The 15,177-nt window shown below is 37.2% G+C and overlaps 1 protein-coding gene across 5 annotated transcripts in view; it reads left to right on the top strand.

Moving 5' to 3' along the window:
• rfx2 (regulatory factor X, 2 (influences HLA class II expression)) overlaps window positions 1-15,177 on the top strand; it is a 65,108-nt gene that overhangs the window by 27,998 nt on the left and 21,933 nt on the right. For 2 of the 5 annotated variants that reach the window (XR_015497042.1, XM_087263254.1), the window contains exons 2-7: window positions 3,292-3,404; window positions 6,861-6,950; window positions 7,455-7,534; window positions 9,571-9,832; window positions 13,711-13,892; window positions 14,166-14,285. Coding sequence is in view for 4 of the 5 variants with exons in the window: in XM_087263254.1 (XP_087119380.1) it covers window positions 3,300-3,404; window positions 6,861-6,950; window positions 7,455-7,534; window positions 9,571-9,832; window positions 13,711-13,892; window positions 14,166-14,285 (839 nt within the window). In the remaining variant the exon portion in view is untranslated. 5 annotated transcript variants of the gene reach the window in all.

Genomic DNA, 15,177 nt, shown 5'->3' with positions numbered 1-15,177 from the left:
CGCATAATAAGCCCTTAGAAGATTAAAATCTGCGAAATTTTAGGATACAGCTGATCGAATCATTTTAAAAGTGGGAAGTGACTTTCTAGGTCCATCCCTCTCTTTTTTTATGTTGTAGTGCTGTATTTACACCGTAGTAATATTAGTGTATTGAGTGTACAGAGATGGGACTTGGATATCAGAAATGTGTGTATTTTGTGTTGGCCACTCTTTGTATAACCCTGAGTTCCTTTGTGGTTGGCCATCTGTTTGTTTCTAATGACTTACTGCAGACTAGTTCAGAAAAGAGAGAAATAAAAAGAAATGCCAGCATGTGTTTGGCGTTTTTCCTTATCGCAAACACAACAGCGATTTGCTAGTGTTTTCATTGCTTTGGCTTTTTCAGGAATAATTATTGTGATATTCCAATGGCAACAGAGAAATATTCTAGACTGTCTAGACTCTAGACTAGAAATGTCTCTAGACTGATGGCATTTCATGCCGTTCAGCCCAATAAACTTTATTCAGCCTTACAATCGAACTGTTATATAAAAGCAATATCACACTCGTAGCAGTGTTATATGGTTGTATATCGTCACTAATAGGAGACTAATGCACGCCTCCCACCAGTGCCAATATACTGTACAGCCAAATCGCACTGCTACTCGTGTGATATTGTTTATATATATATATATATATATATATATATATATATATATATATATATATATATATATATATATATATATATATATATATATATATATATATATATATATATATATATAGATGGATGGCTGGATTTATAAGACTATGTGCCCCAAAAAATTTGCATTTACAAGATATAATGATCCAAAGCTTGCAGTGTGTCACTTCCACCTAATTGGATCAACATAAGGTTTTTGACATCACCTGATACTTTAGTTTCTAATCAAATCATCTGCCCAATCAAATTCTCTCTAGTATCTGTCATTCCCTTGTACCACTCCCTTCAAGACTCTTCTCATTTGATTTTCATTTGATGCACTTAAGCTCAAACACTCTCACCGGCAGAGTTGTGCTTAAAAACTAGATGCTATTGGCAGTTTTTTTTTAGGGGGAGGAGCTATTCTGTCCCACCCTGTCTTCATATTTCAATTGGGATACGTCAAACGTCGAATACAAAATGCACATTTCGAAGCGCTTCACAGCATCTTTTAGATTAAAACTTTGTAATTTCAAAGTAAACTCATTGCAGTTTTGAATTATGTTTTACTCTTGCCTGTATAGCCAAATGTATTTGAGGTGAAAAAAATGTCAATATTTATGATTGCACATTGTAGCATTGCTAAGTTGACATCAAAGTTACGCTATACAGTATACGCAACAGCCAGCTATAGAGTCTATCTTATACAAACTTGACCTGTTGTTTATATTACATGCCATTTTAATTTGTTTAATTTAAGAAGTGTACAGGGGATATATGGGATTTTGTAGTATAATTTTATATCTTTCATTCTGTCATGCGCTTTTGATTGTGTAGTGTGGATAAGGATCTTTTTTTGAAGCACCCGAGTGGAACAGTGATTGTTTTCATTGTAAAATACTTTGTTAAAACAAAAAAACATTAGTGTAAACATAGCCTTAGAGGGTTACATCAGAATATTGACAATGGTGGCAAACTTAAATTGTGGCTTGAGCTGTATTCCTGTCGACCAAACAGAGCCACGCTGCGGTTGTGATGGGTTTGTTAATGTCTCCTTTGTTCTTTTCTTCATAATAGAGTTCAGAGGTGAGGATCCTGCTGGGGATGTGGGTGACTCAGTCTGACTTGGCTAGGTTGAGCTTCTGGTCCTTTCAGGAGAAGACGGTGTGAAAGCCGCTTTGTACACTTTTCTTGGCACATGCGTAGAGTTGTATTTCAGCTGGACGCTCTCTAACAACCTGTTGGAGCCCAGTTTGATTGTATCATGTATCTTAAGTAGATGTAAAAAGTAGCATGCTTTTTTTATACAATATTTTATGGATATCTTGGTCATGAAATGATAATCTGGCAGTTCTTTAATCTGTGTGTTTAAGCAAAAGTGGTGTGGTGAATAGTGTGTTTGTAGTGATTGTTTTAGTGATTAAAACAGAAACACGAGCTGCAAATTAGGAGGTGAATAGCAGCTCATTTACATTCAAATATATTAACATAGCATACTTTGGCCCAATCCCAATTCTATTTTTATACTCCTACCCCTTCAAAATTTACTCCTAAGAAATGGCACAACACTTGCACACATCATCATATGTCATCACCATCTCTTGCTTCATATGAGATCAGACTATCGGGACTGCTGTAGTTATTTCAATTGTTTTATTTTTTTGGTATTTATCTTCAGGAAATCACTGAAGGCATATATTATGTTATCATAACCATCTAATGTGGCAATAAGATCATAATTGTACTATGCATTTACACAGTGGCCATATTCATCAATGAAAACACACCAAAAACATCATTAACATTATAGCATACACTGTAAAAAGCTCATTCCAAGCCACTAGACCTTTCTGGCAGGGTATTCGAGTGTCACTGAGTGTCAGAATGTTGTGGGACTGCTATACATGAGTTACTATTAGGGATTATTTATTGTGAAATTTAGCGCTTTTTATTTTAGCCTTTTTTTCTTAAAGCATGACGGTAAAACACAAGCGCGGTTATGAATATATTAAAACATATGTGTTTGTCTGTTGTAAAAATTCTTAATAATGACGAAAAAATACTAATTTGTGGATCTCCTTACTTCCGGGTGTAACTATTCTGCCGCTGTGGCTGGTGTATTCTAGGAAATTTTATTACCCCTTGGTTTTGGGTGTGGTCCTGAAAAATCTTCGTTCCAAGGGCTATTCACCCCTTTCCCTTAGCCCTACACCTTCAAGCTAAAGAGAATTGGAAACCCCTACCCCTTTACAGGAACGCGCTAAACAAGGTGTAGGGGTAAGTGCTAAGGGGTCATTTATTATTTATTTAATTACTATTTAATTTATTTAATAACTTTCAAACACTAAGCATTTCTTGCCTTAAGAGAATATAAAGTACATACTGCTTGAAGTTGTCTTTAAAGAAAGCTTTGTGGATAATATAACCCATAAAAAAATAAAAATGTTGCTAATGTAAATGGGCTTTCGGCATACTTTTTGGTAGGTACTATAATCTTGTGTGCATGGTGATCAGTTGTTTAATATGGACATTACAACAGATTAAAAACCACTCAAGACCAATTGGAAACAGTTATCTTTTCTTTTAAGGTTTTTCACTTCCTTTCTCTTTGTCCATCACACGCTCAGGAGAAACGATGCAGCGGTCAGAAGGGGGCTCAGAGACGCCATCCACCGTGGCGTTAAGAACATCCACTTCAGCCCAGGCACCAGTGGTTCAGCCTGTTCCCGCTTCGCAACAAGTGAGCAGACTCAGTAGCACAACCTAACAATACACTGATGATGAACACTCCTGAGACATTCACATGAGCAGTTTAATATAAAGATCTTTAGCTCTTTTGTCGGAGTCTCTCTGAAGATGCTTCAGTATGCGCTGGATCCATCTGAAGCGATGAAAGATTTCTCCTCACCCACACCCTTCATCTGTCAGAGCCACTTGAAATGATTAGCAATGACTTTGCGTGGTGCTCCTGAGGGAGATGTTGGGTTCGGATCAAGAACACATCTAAAGAAACCAGTCTTTATGTAATTGCTGCTAATATTTTGAGTAGAGCATCACATCTCCCTGGACAGCTGTGGAGGATCTGACAAAAACCAGTGAGGGATGAAATGTAGGCTCTAAGCATGTTACATTTGTGCTGCTAGCAGTCTGTATAAAAGACGGCACTTTTACAAATGAAGGTCTTAAGACCTTTTGCAGCTTTTTTATCTCTTTTAATGTGTTTTGATAAAACACAGAAATGTCACCTGTCATCATTATTATTCATTTAGTTCTGTCAGACATAGTTGAGCCAGCTGATACACTATAATATTCAGTTGAAGTAAGAATTATTAGCCCCCTCTTGTTTTTTTTTCTTTTTTAAATATTTCCCAAATGATGTTTAACAGAGCAAGGAAATTTTTACAGTATGTCTGATAATATTTCTTCTTCTGAAGAAAGTCACATTTGTTTTATTTTGGGTAGAATAAAAGTAGTTTTTTTTAAACGCCGTTTTAAGGACAATGTTATTTGCCCCTTTAAGCTATATATATTTTTCGATAGTCTACAGAACAAACCACTGTTATACAATAACTTGCCTAATTACCCTAAACTGCCTAGTTAACCTAATTAACCTAGTTAAGCCTTTAAATGTCACTTTAAGCTGTATAGGAGTGTCTTGAAAAATATCTAGTAAAATATTATTTACTGTCATCATGGCAAAGATAAAGTAAATCGGTTATTTGAGATAAGTTATTAAAACAATTATGTTTAGAAAAGTGTGGAAAAAATCTCTCAGTTAAACAAAAATCGGGATAAAAAATAAACAGGGTGGCTAATAATTTTGGGGGGCTAATAATTCTGACTTTAAGTGTGTGTGTATATATATGTATATATGCTCTAAAAAATGGCTTTTTAGGCCTTATGCTGCACATGCCAAAGTTCTTGTACGCTTTTAGGATTAAAAAGAAATTTAAAATCTATTGACAGTGTTTTACTGTAAGCAAACATCTATATACCGGCCACACTGCTAGAAGCAGCTATTATATGAATGTGTAAATATGTGCTGTATGCTGTATTTTTAACAACAATCCCAGTTGTAAGAGCAACAAATAATAACTTGACTTCTAGTTGATTAATTGAAAAAGTGTCAGAAGGTAGATTTTTCAGATAAATCTGTTGAACTGCATCCCAATCATCACAAAAACTGCAGAAGACCTATTGGAACCCACATGGACCCAAGATTTTCATAGAAATCAGTCAAATTTAGTGAAGGAAAAATCATGGTTTGGGGTTACATTCAGTATGGGGGTGTGCGAGAGATCAACAGCCTGAGGTATCAAAACATTTGTACTGCCCATTACATTACAAACAACAGGAGAGGGCAAATTCTTCAGCAGAATAGCTCTCCTTTTCAAACTTTAGCCTCCACATCAAAGTTCCTGAAAGCAAAGAAGGTCGAGGTGCTCCAGGAATGGCCAGCCCTGTCAGAAGACATGAACAGTATAGAGCATGTCTGGGGTACAATGAAGGAGGAGGCATTGAAGATGAATACAACGAATCTTGATGAACTCTGGGAGTCCTGCAAGAACGCTTTCTTTGTCATTGCAGATGACTTTATTAATAAGTCTTTTGAGTCACTGCAGAGATGTATAGATGCAGTCTCCAAGCTCATGGGAAACCTACGCAATATTTATTCTTTTTCCACTGCAGCATGACTTTATATTCTATACTGTACATTATTTCTGATAAGTGACAAAACTTTTCTCTAAGGAAAGTCAGACTTCACTGTCCTAATTAAATAAATAAGAATCAAGGCACGATAATTTTTTATTTTGGTAAAAAGAATGTAATCTAGAGGCGTGTGCCTTTCATATAAGCCACTTCTGATACCAAATGATCAACTAGAAGTCAAGTTATTATTTGTTGTTCCTAAAACTTAGATAGGCGACCAGACTTTGGTCAGCTAGTGTATATACTCTATAAAATTGGCTTTTTAAGCCCCCGAAATGCACATGCCAATGATCTTTTATGGTCTTCACTTAGGATTAAAAATAAATTTGAAATGGCTTGTTTGGCAGTGTTAGCAAACATTTATACACTGTCCTCGCTGCTAGAAATAGCATTTAGATGAATGTGTAAGCAGTGGTGCAGTAGGTAGAGCTGCCGCCTCACAGCAAGAAGGTCGCTGGTTCGAGCCTCTGCTGGGTCAGTTGGCATTTCTGTGTGGAGTTTGCATGTTCTCCCTGCGTTCACGTGAGTTTCCTCTGGGTGCTTCGGTTTCCCCCACAGTCCAAAGACATGCAGTACATGTGAATTGGTTGGGCTAAATTGTTCGTAGTGTATGAGTGTGAATGAGTGTTTGTATGGATGTTTCCCAGAGGTGGGTTGCAGCTGGAAGGGCATGCGCTGTGTAAAACGTGCTGGATAAGGTCATTCCGCTGTGGCAATCCCTGATTAAAAAAGGGGCTAAGCCAAAAAGAAAATGAATGAATGAAGTCATGTCATGTTTGTTTATATACCAAAAATCAAGCCATTATATAGATCAGTGGTTCTCAAACTGTGGTACGTGTACCACTAGTGGTACGCGGGCTTCCTTCTAGTGGTACGCAGAGGAATGAAATATGCCATGTACATGCTACACACATTTCAAAATTTATTAAAATAGATGTATATAATATGCCATATATGACTTATAGCCTACATTTCTGAGGTAATCTGCCACATTTTTTTTAACTTTGCAGGGTTGTAGTGCTTTACTGAGCCTACTACGCTACTGTATTTCAATACTGCTCATTTTGGTGGTACTTGGAGAGACAATTTTTTTCTGAGGTGGTAATTGATGAAAAAACTTTGAGAACCACTGATATAGATGGAATTTAAAAAAAAAAGTGTCAATTACATTTGCATCTACAATTTCTACAATAAAACCGTTTGTCAAGATGTTCAAGTATTTGCTTGCATCTAACTTTGACTAAACAATAAATTAAATGAAGATTTCACAGTGCCAGTTACTGCACAATGAACCAATAGTATTTTGGGCATGTTTACTAAATAGGTAATTATTCTTATAAAGAGCTCCCAAGATAGACTCCAAACTAACTTCTTTTGCTCTGATTTAGGAAAATGTCACATTGAAACAATTCCGCACATCACATTTTAAAGTGAAAAGGGTCTAATATTTGACATTTGTGTGTGTGTGTGTGTCCCTCACCTGCAGCGTGTTTTAGTTCAGGCCACCGGTTCTTCCCAGAAGGGAGCTCAGGTGCAGCAGTTACCAGTGCCTAGAGTGCAACAGGTCCCTCAGCAGGTACACACACACACACACACACACACACACACACACACACACACACACACACACACACACACACACAGACACACACAGACACACACATACAGAAGAGTCAATCAAACCCTGCACGCTCACTGCACATCCTGTGGACCCGCAACACCTCTGCCTTATCTTTTGCCTCTCTACATATCTCTTTCGCTCTCTCGTGACTGTTCTTGTCTTTCCATCACACTCTTTCTCTCCCAGCATACTGTCAGAATCCTGAAATGCAGACATGTTTTACTTTCATGCACGTCACGCTTGGGCTGTTGCGGCTAATATGTTAATAAGTAGTTTTGGGCTCGACAGGGCATCTCTGATTGTTGAGGTGAAGCTTTGCGCTCACTGCCCCCTACTGCCTGCTGCCTGCCTACAGCTGTTTGTCTCATTTCCCTTACAGAATCTGCACTAGCACATCTCAAGAACTTCGCTGTGGTAATTTGGCAGCAGTCTGATCAGTGTGTGTGTTTGTGTTTGAAGGTACAGCAGGTTCAGCATTACCATTCCCAGCAGGTGCAATATGTGGAGGGTGCAGAGGCTGTCTACCCCAATGGCACAATGTAAGCACCCTTCTGTCTGTCAGATGCATTCATGTTGTTCACTTTGAGGATGTAACTCAGTTGTCAATAGTCAAGCTTAAGGATATTTTTATATTGCCACTCTTTTATTGAATTCTAAGCGACAGCTGTGACTTATTAAAATAGCGACGCAATAATTGTTTCTTGGTGCTACAGTATATTATACATTGTGGTGTATTTGTTTTTATAACAATATAGACCATTTCCATTACCATCCTAAAGTATTTCCTCTTTTACATTTTTCATTGTCATAGCTCTGATAATCCAATAAGGTCAACATATTAATAAATAATGCTATGATAGCTGTTTTAACATAAAACTATGATTGAATTGCCTCTTTTTAAAGTCATAAAATAGATTGACAAGAAGCAGTGAATGTTTATGGGCCAATGTCATCGCCACTTTGAAATGCTCTATAATGTAATCAGCAATTGTAGTGCTTTTTTGCAGCAGAAAGAGAGATATATTTTTAAATGTTTATTGCTAAAATATAATTGTTTTACAAACATACTAAATTATTATCATTGATCAAAAGAAGTTTAAACTTATTTATTTCATAGGGCTGTCAAATGCTAAAAAAAAATAACGTAATTAATCACACTTTTTTATAATTAATCATGATTAATCACGAAACGCCGTATTTATTACAGAAATAAAGACACAGGCATTTAAGTGCAATTTGAATTTCAAAACATTCAATGCCAATAACAAACAAAAATGATTTCCATGGTTCATTCTAAGTGGACTACACACACACACACACACACAGACAACACGCGCAGTACAGAGTGAGGGATCCCTTTAGATTCATCAACGCATGATCGCATTCATCAAATTTGCTTAAGCTAAGCCTTTTAAACTATGGCTGTATTTTACAAGCAAGGATGCTGACACAGCAACATGAAGCAGACGCTTTACAAAAGTTGCGTGTAGGGGGGAAACACGTCAAACTTATGAAATGTGAGGGCTCATGGAAGCAGCTTAAGGCAGAGAATAGAGCTGCCTTTGACAGCTTGCGATTTCATTTGCCGTTTACACTCAGTACATTTACATGGACACAAATACTCCGCTTTTATGATTAAGAAAAAACAGATTAAGAGTCTACCATGTAAGCAGCGATTTTTTGATTACCTTAAATAATCACGCGAGTCCCGAAATGCGGAGGTTTTTCTTTCTGTTCGCTATGCAGTGTCAAATTCCGTTAAAACATCCGGAATGAAAATATGCTGAATGAGAGTGAACTGCTGAACTGCAGTTAAAGTCGAAAGATTAAAAATGAAACACCCGATCATAATTTAAATGTTTGTAGACCAGTGTTTCTCAACCACGTTCATGGAGGGCCACCTACATGTTTTGGAGGTCTCCTTTGTATGTGACTCCCATTACAGGTCTTTCAGTCTCTTTTAATGAGCTGATGATCTGAATCAGGTGTGTTTAGTTAAGAAGACATAAGCTGCGTGCAAAAACCCCTACTACTCAGTAGGTACTGCATTTTGATTTCAATTTACTACTCAGCCATTAGAAAAGTATGTTCTATACAGTATTAGTGTGAGTAGTATGAATGGAATTTGGAAGTACTACATCCGCCATTTTGTCATGATCACATGACCTGTCTGCGTCAGTTGCATCACTTCACTCCCATTTCTGAGTTCTCTCGTAAGGCATCATAAGATAGCGTAGAATACATCATATGCACACTTTAGAATTTCACCGGAAGTAGTACGTCATCTGGGTACTTCTCGCATACTGTTTTTTGTATTCTATGATTTTGGACATACTATTCGGCTCGCATACTGTTTTTAGTGTAATGTATAGTATGAACATATGTGATTTCGGACACAGCCAAGGAAAAATGTGTAGAGCTGGTGATCCTCCAGGTACGTGGTTGAGAAACAAATTCACCTGTTTTAAGGTTGTTAAAAAGTTAAAGTCAATAGTTGATTATTTTGAAATGAGTTATTTTGAAAATCGAGACAATAGTTAAAACTAAACACGCCTGTATTTTTATCCTTCTTCAGTCGTGCTGCATACTCTTATAACCCAGAGTCCCAGCTATATGGTCAGGGCAGTGGAAGTGCCTATTTCGACTCTCAGGCGGGTGGTGCTCAGGTAACCACAGTCGTCTCTTCTGGTGGAGTGCCCACTCATGGCATGGTGGGAATTGCTATGGATGTGGGTGGCAGTCAGATCATTTCCAGCGGCAGCGCCTACCTGATCCACGGCGGGATGGAAGGTGGCCGCCACCACACCTCTCACTCCTCACGCTCATCATCTGCAATGGTACGTTCCACTGTGCTTAAGTCCTGAACATGGGAGTAACATGGGAGGGGAGTTTGGGGAGCTGTGGTTTAGAAAATGAGCACAGCCTAATAATGCTATATTCCAGATGAGGTGTGACAGGAATGTACAGAGATATGTTTACATGGTCAAAAACAATGACTTATCCCTCAGTTTGCGAAATCTCCCCAAAAAGTTGCGCTTCCAGTTATCACACTAAATGTGTATGCATTGCATCATTATTGCCACTAATATTAAACATTATTGCAGAGTTGGTTTTCCCCTAAATGAAACTTTGTTTATGTGAATTATTTCAAATGTGAAGTAAAGTAGTTTATTTGTTGAGAAGTAGGCATGGGATAATAACCGTTTTTTATGTACACCATGGTTTGGAAAAGTCAAGGTTTAAAACCACCAAAATGTTCTACTATACTGTTCCTAAGGTATGTATAAGATTTTTTTATTTACATGTTTTTTAGGACAACAGAGGAAAATATATAAAAAATATATACTATCTTCAGCAGAAAACATATCCAAAATATCCATTTTAAATTGTAAAAATACATTTGTAACTGTAAAGAGACATTTAAAAGGTATATATTTTAGAGCAGTAATCACAATACCATGAAACCATGATAATTTTATCCCAGGTTATCATATCGTCAGAATCTTATACCAGCCCATGCCTATTCAGAAGACAAATTAAGGTATTGTTTTATCAAATATGAGATATTTCTGTCCCTTCGTTTATAGCCTGTTCATCCAAAATATGGCACAAAAAACTTAAACTAAATCTACATGAACTGAGTGGTGTCATGAAACTAAAGTCTCTGAAGCGACTCGATCACTTAATAAGGTGAACAGATTTAATTTAATCTTTTATCCAAATAGAAACACATGGAGTGACAGAAAATTATTACTTTTTTGTCAGTGGATTAACATGGGAGTAAGTGGAGTATGATTAAATGTTAATTTTTTTTGCTGAATAAGCCTCAAATTTATATTTGTTTTTATAAAACCAACCTCTTGTAATTGGCTTTGCAAATTATATGCAATATTTTAACTCCTGTCATAACTATGTAGCCCATAACATGATACAGTATATTTTTTGCATGATGTGTGCAAGCATACTAGAAAGACATGGGGAATTAAAACAATAAAGCCTGACTAGAAGTTCACTCACTTAAAAAGTGTCTGAATGTGTCATGTAATCAACTTTAACTGCAATAAAATGCATTTGTGTGTCAAATTTTTCTATTTACATGCTCTATTTATGCTCAATTCTCCAGAGGAAACAAACTGACGGATGAGTCAAAATTTACTTTTATGTGGTATTCAAAAACATGTCACAGATGATGTTAATTCTTGCCTTCTTTCACAACAAGTGTTTCACAAGTCCCTTTCTCAGAAAGATGCATCATGCGAACACATTTGTCTCTTAGAGTTCTGAGTAGAGAAGAGATGACACACACTGTCATGAGAGTCTAGCTTTCTTTCACAGTGTGCTAGTTTATGAGGTGGGCTGGAAGCAGGGACAGTGTTTAAAAAAGGCGACTGCCTCTAAATAATCCAGCTCTGCCTTGTTTTAGCAGTTTTCACAGCCACTTGAGTGGCCTCCGAAACAAAGCAACCCCTGGGGCTCATTACCATTTGGCCAAGGGCCCTCGGGAGCCTTTTAAAGACTTGGAAATATGCCCATTTTTTTTCTCCCTGTCTCCCTCTTTTTAAGTTTCGCCACTCTGCCAGAACTTTCTCTCTTTACCTCTTTATCTCTCTCTCTCTCTCTCTCTCTCTCTCTCTCTCTAATCTTTTCTCCTGAATCTCTTTTTCATGCCTTATTCTCTCTATTCCAACTTTTGAAATAGTATTTTCAAAATAGTATGGAAAGACAGTCTAGTTAAGAAACTTGTCCCCTCTTCCCCTGCTAAGACCTGCAGAAGAATATGTTTATTAGGCTTAAATTAAATCTGCTTTTTTTAGCGGCAGACATCAAACGCGACAGTGTCTTCACAGAGGGCACAACCTCGCTAACTGTGTGATTTGAGAAGTGGCTACCGAGATTGTCTCATCTGTTTGAGAGTAGCCTGACCTCACGCCCTGTGTGTTCAGCTCATTAGCATATATGAGGCCGAGACAGGAAGAGTGGCGTAACCCTCTGAGTTCCTCACATTTGCATGCTTTTTGTCCACCCGTAATGAATGTGGCTGCAAACACTGACAGACTGTAATGGAAATGCTCAAAGTCCGGCTGCAGCTAACAGACTGATTTCCTTTTCTTTTTTTTTTGTTTGTCTGTGTCATTTTCACTCTCTGTTGTCCCCCCACCCTCAAAATTCCACCCCGTTTTTTTTTTTCTCCTTCTCTTTCCCCCGTTTCATGTCTTGCATGCTCCCACTTTTCCTCAGCTTGAAATGGCGATTGAAAACCTCCAAAAGTCAGAAGGGATTGCCACTCACAAAAGCAGCCTGCTCAACAGCCATGTAAGTCAAACTGGGAAAAAACTTTATTGAAACTGGAACAAATCCTGAAAAAAAGAGGCTTAGTTCATCCTGCCTGCTTCTTCGCTTTGCTTTTCACTGCTGTTGTGAGCATGCTTTTTCCAGAACAACCCCCCTCGCTCTGTGTATTTAAGATTTAAAGCACTGCAGACCCCCTGCATTTACATTACACTTCTCATTCAGTCAATTTCTCAGGGATCAACATGTCTAAGAGGTGCTTGGGAAAAGCATTCAAACATTATATTTAAAATGTTATAGTGTTTAAATTAAAATGTCATTTTCATGAACATTTGTAGATATGCATTTTTTGTAGTTTTTTTTTTTAATTTCCTGATCCCTGGTATTCAAGATTAGTTGTTAGTGTATTAATATCTTATTTTGTCAATTTTTGCACACTCATTTTAAACTAAGACCTTTGAGTATTTAAAACTCCGTCCCATGTTGTTTTCCAGTTTTCAGGAGGCCTGCAACGAATCTGCACCCATGAACTTGAACACCTCTCACCCATTGCATGTTTAAAAAGTAGTTGACTAATTTGAAAATCTGTTCAGCTACCTTTTTATCCTCTTTTTAAAACTGTTCACCCAAAATTGGAAATGTTGTCATTAACTGAGCCTCAAACTAAAAAATTTCAAAAGTATTTTTGTTTTAAAGAGCTCCTATTATGCATTAAAAAGGCAAAATTTGGGGGTCTCCAACAACAGGGTTTTTTTTTCTACAGTTTTTGTGGGCAGGGGTTTTAATTTTCCCGGGTCTGCACGCACAACAATTGGGTAGGGCTTGGGTTCCGTATTGATGTCAACACTGACACGGCTTAGGATTCCTTACCCCAACAATTTATTTATACCACTCTAAGTTGACTCTTTTATAGAGGAATCTTATATAGTTTTAAATCTATAATAAAAAAAAATCTTTTATAGTTTTAAACATGGCACACTTTCAGATTTAAGCCTTAGCAGGATATTTCGCTTCACTTAAAGCTGTGATACACACAGCATGGAAGGTCATTTTTAAAAACCCATAATAGGGGCTCTTTTATTCAAATAAATGGCCATGGTACATACATAAAAGTTAAATATCAGTATAAAAAACAGACATTACATACAACAAATGATAACATACCTTTCCATTTTTTGGTGAACTAATCATTTATACCCACAGATTTCCTTAAATCTGTGTAGCAAAATGCAAAAGTGTCCCATGATCAGATCCCATGAGGTGCTTATTATCAGTCAGTTAAATATGGTAGTTACATCAGTATGGCGTATGTATGATGAAATATTCTTCCGTGTGTGTTTTTGTTAATGCCCATGTTTGTAGAAAAAATCAGCTTGCTGCGATGCTGTTATATTGATTATCTGTGTGTGTGTGTTTGTGTGTATAGTTGCAGTGGCTGCTGGATAATTATGAGACGGCTGAAGGTGTGAGTCTGCCGCGGAGCTCTCTCTATAACCACTATCTGAGACACTGTCAGGAGCAAAAGCTGGATCCAGTTAATGCAGCCTCTTTTGGCAAACTCATCCGCTCTGTCTTCATGGGCCTTCGCACGCGCCGGCTTGGTACCAGGTCAGACTACACCCCACAGATACAGCAAATCTATCAAGGCAACTGCATTTGCAGCTTAGCTGCTTCAGAAAGAAAAACAAAATCCAGTCTGGAAAGCACAGCTGCACAGAGGAGAACACTGAGTGCAAGTGATTTGCAGCAGACACTCTATACTTAATACTTAAAGAATGATTGCACTGAAATAAATGATGTTCAGTCTCAAATTGTGGTGTGTTGTTGCTGGAATTAAAAAGTGATAACTCACTTTATTCTGTGTGTGTGTGTGTGTTTCAGGGGGAACTCAAAATACCATTATTATGGCATTCGTCTGAAGCCGGACTCGCCTCTCAACCGTATGCAGGAGGACACGCAGTACATGGCAATGAGACAAACACCTGTCCATCAGAAGCAGAGGTGAAACAAATATCTCCTCTCTCTCCTTCTCATACGCAGACATTCTTTATCTCATATCCAAGTCACGTCTTGGCCCTTGGCATCGGTGTCTTTTAATGCATGTCACAGTCAATTTTTCAGATTTCGTTAAAAGTCCTCGATTCAGACAGTCACTTAATCTTATTCCTGAAGTCCTCAATAATTCTCAGTGCAATCTAGTTTTCAGAATATACCCATAAATACCTAAATTTGACACATTCTGCCTCAAAGGTCAACTTGTGCACTATGCAAAGAATGAGCAGTTGTCATTAGACAGCTTTTCATTTTCAACTATTTAGGTTTTTTCTGCCATACTCAAAATCAAATAATCACAAGTCCAGGGATAAAATTTAGTTGTGTGTTTATAAACCTTAATGTTTCTTAGGTCTGCACAATATTGAAGAAATCTATAGGTATTTTTTTTTTATTTTGCTATATATTTATTCCAATTTAAATATAATAACTTAATAATAATTATTTAACAATAACTTAAATATCTCTGTGGACCCTTTTTACAAGCCTGTTATGACACCTTTAATGGTCATCAGCATCTTAAGTCCTTAAAAGTTTTTATATTTTGATTTTTAAAAGTATGAACATTTATTTGTGTCTATGTATGTATTATCATCTTTGCTTCAAATTACAAAAAATGAATTACTGCTCGTGCGAGGTGTTTCCAATGCAATATCAATGGGAAAGGAACGTAAATTTGACATTATTTTCTCCTCTGGCTGCGGTCATTAGTCTCGTGCTATTTTTTTTTTCCTTTTTCTGAAAGTCTTTATAACATCATTGTGGAGTTTTTATTTCATTATTTGAGCAAACAAGATTGTAAAAACAGTATTTGTTGTATTTTCCCATTCACTGCGCTCTA

The sequence above is a fragment of the Danio rerio genome, chromosome 8, assembly GCF_052040795.2.
Source record: "Danio rerio strain M-AB ecotype USA chromosome 8, GRCz13ab, whole genome shotgun sequence".
In the NCBI taxonomy this organism is placed as follows: Eukaryota; Metazoa; Chordata; class Actinopteri; order Cypriniformes; family Danionidae; genus Danio; species Danio rerio.
This window is presented reverse-complemented; position numbering and strand designations above follow the sequence as displayed.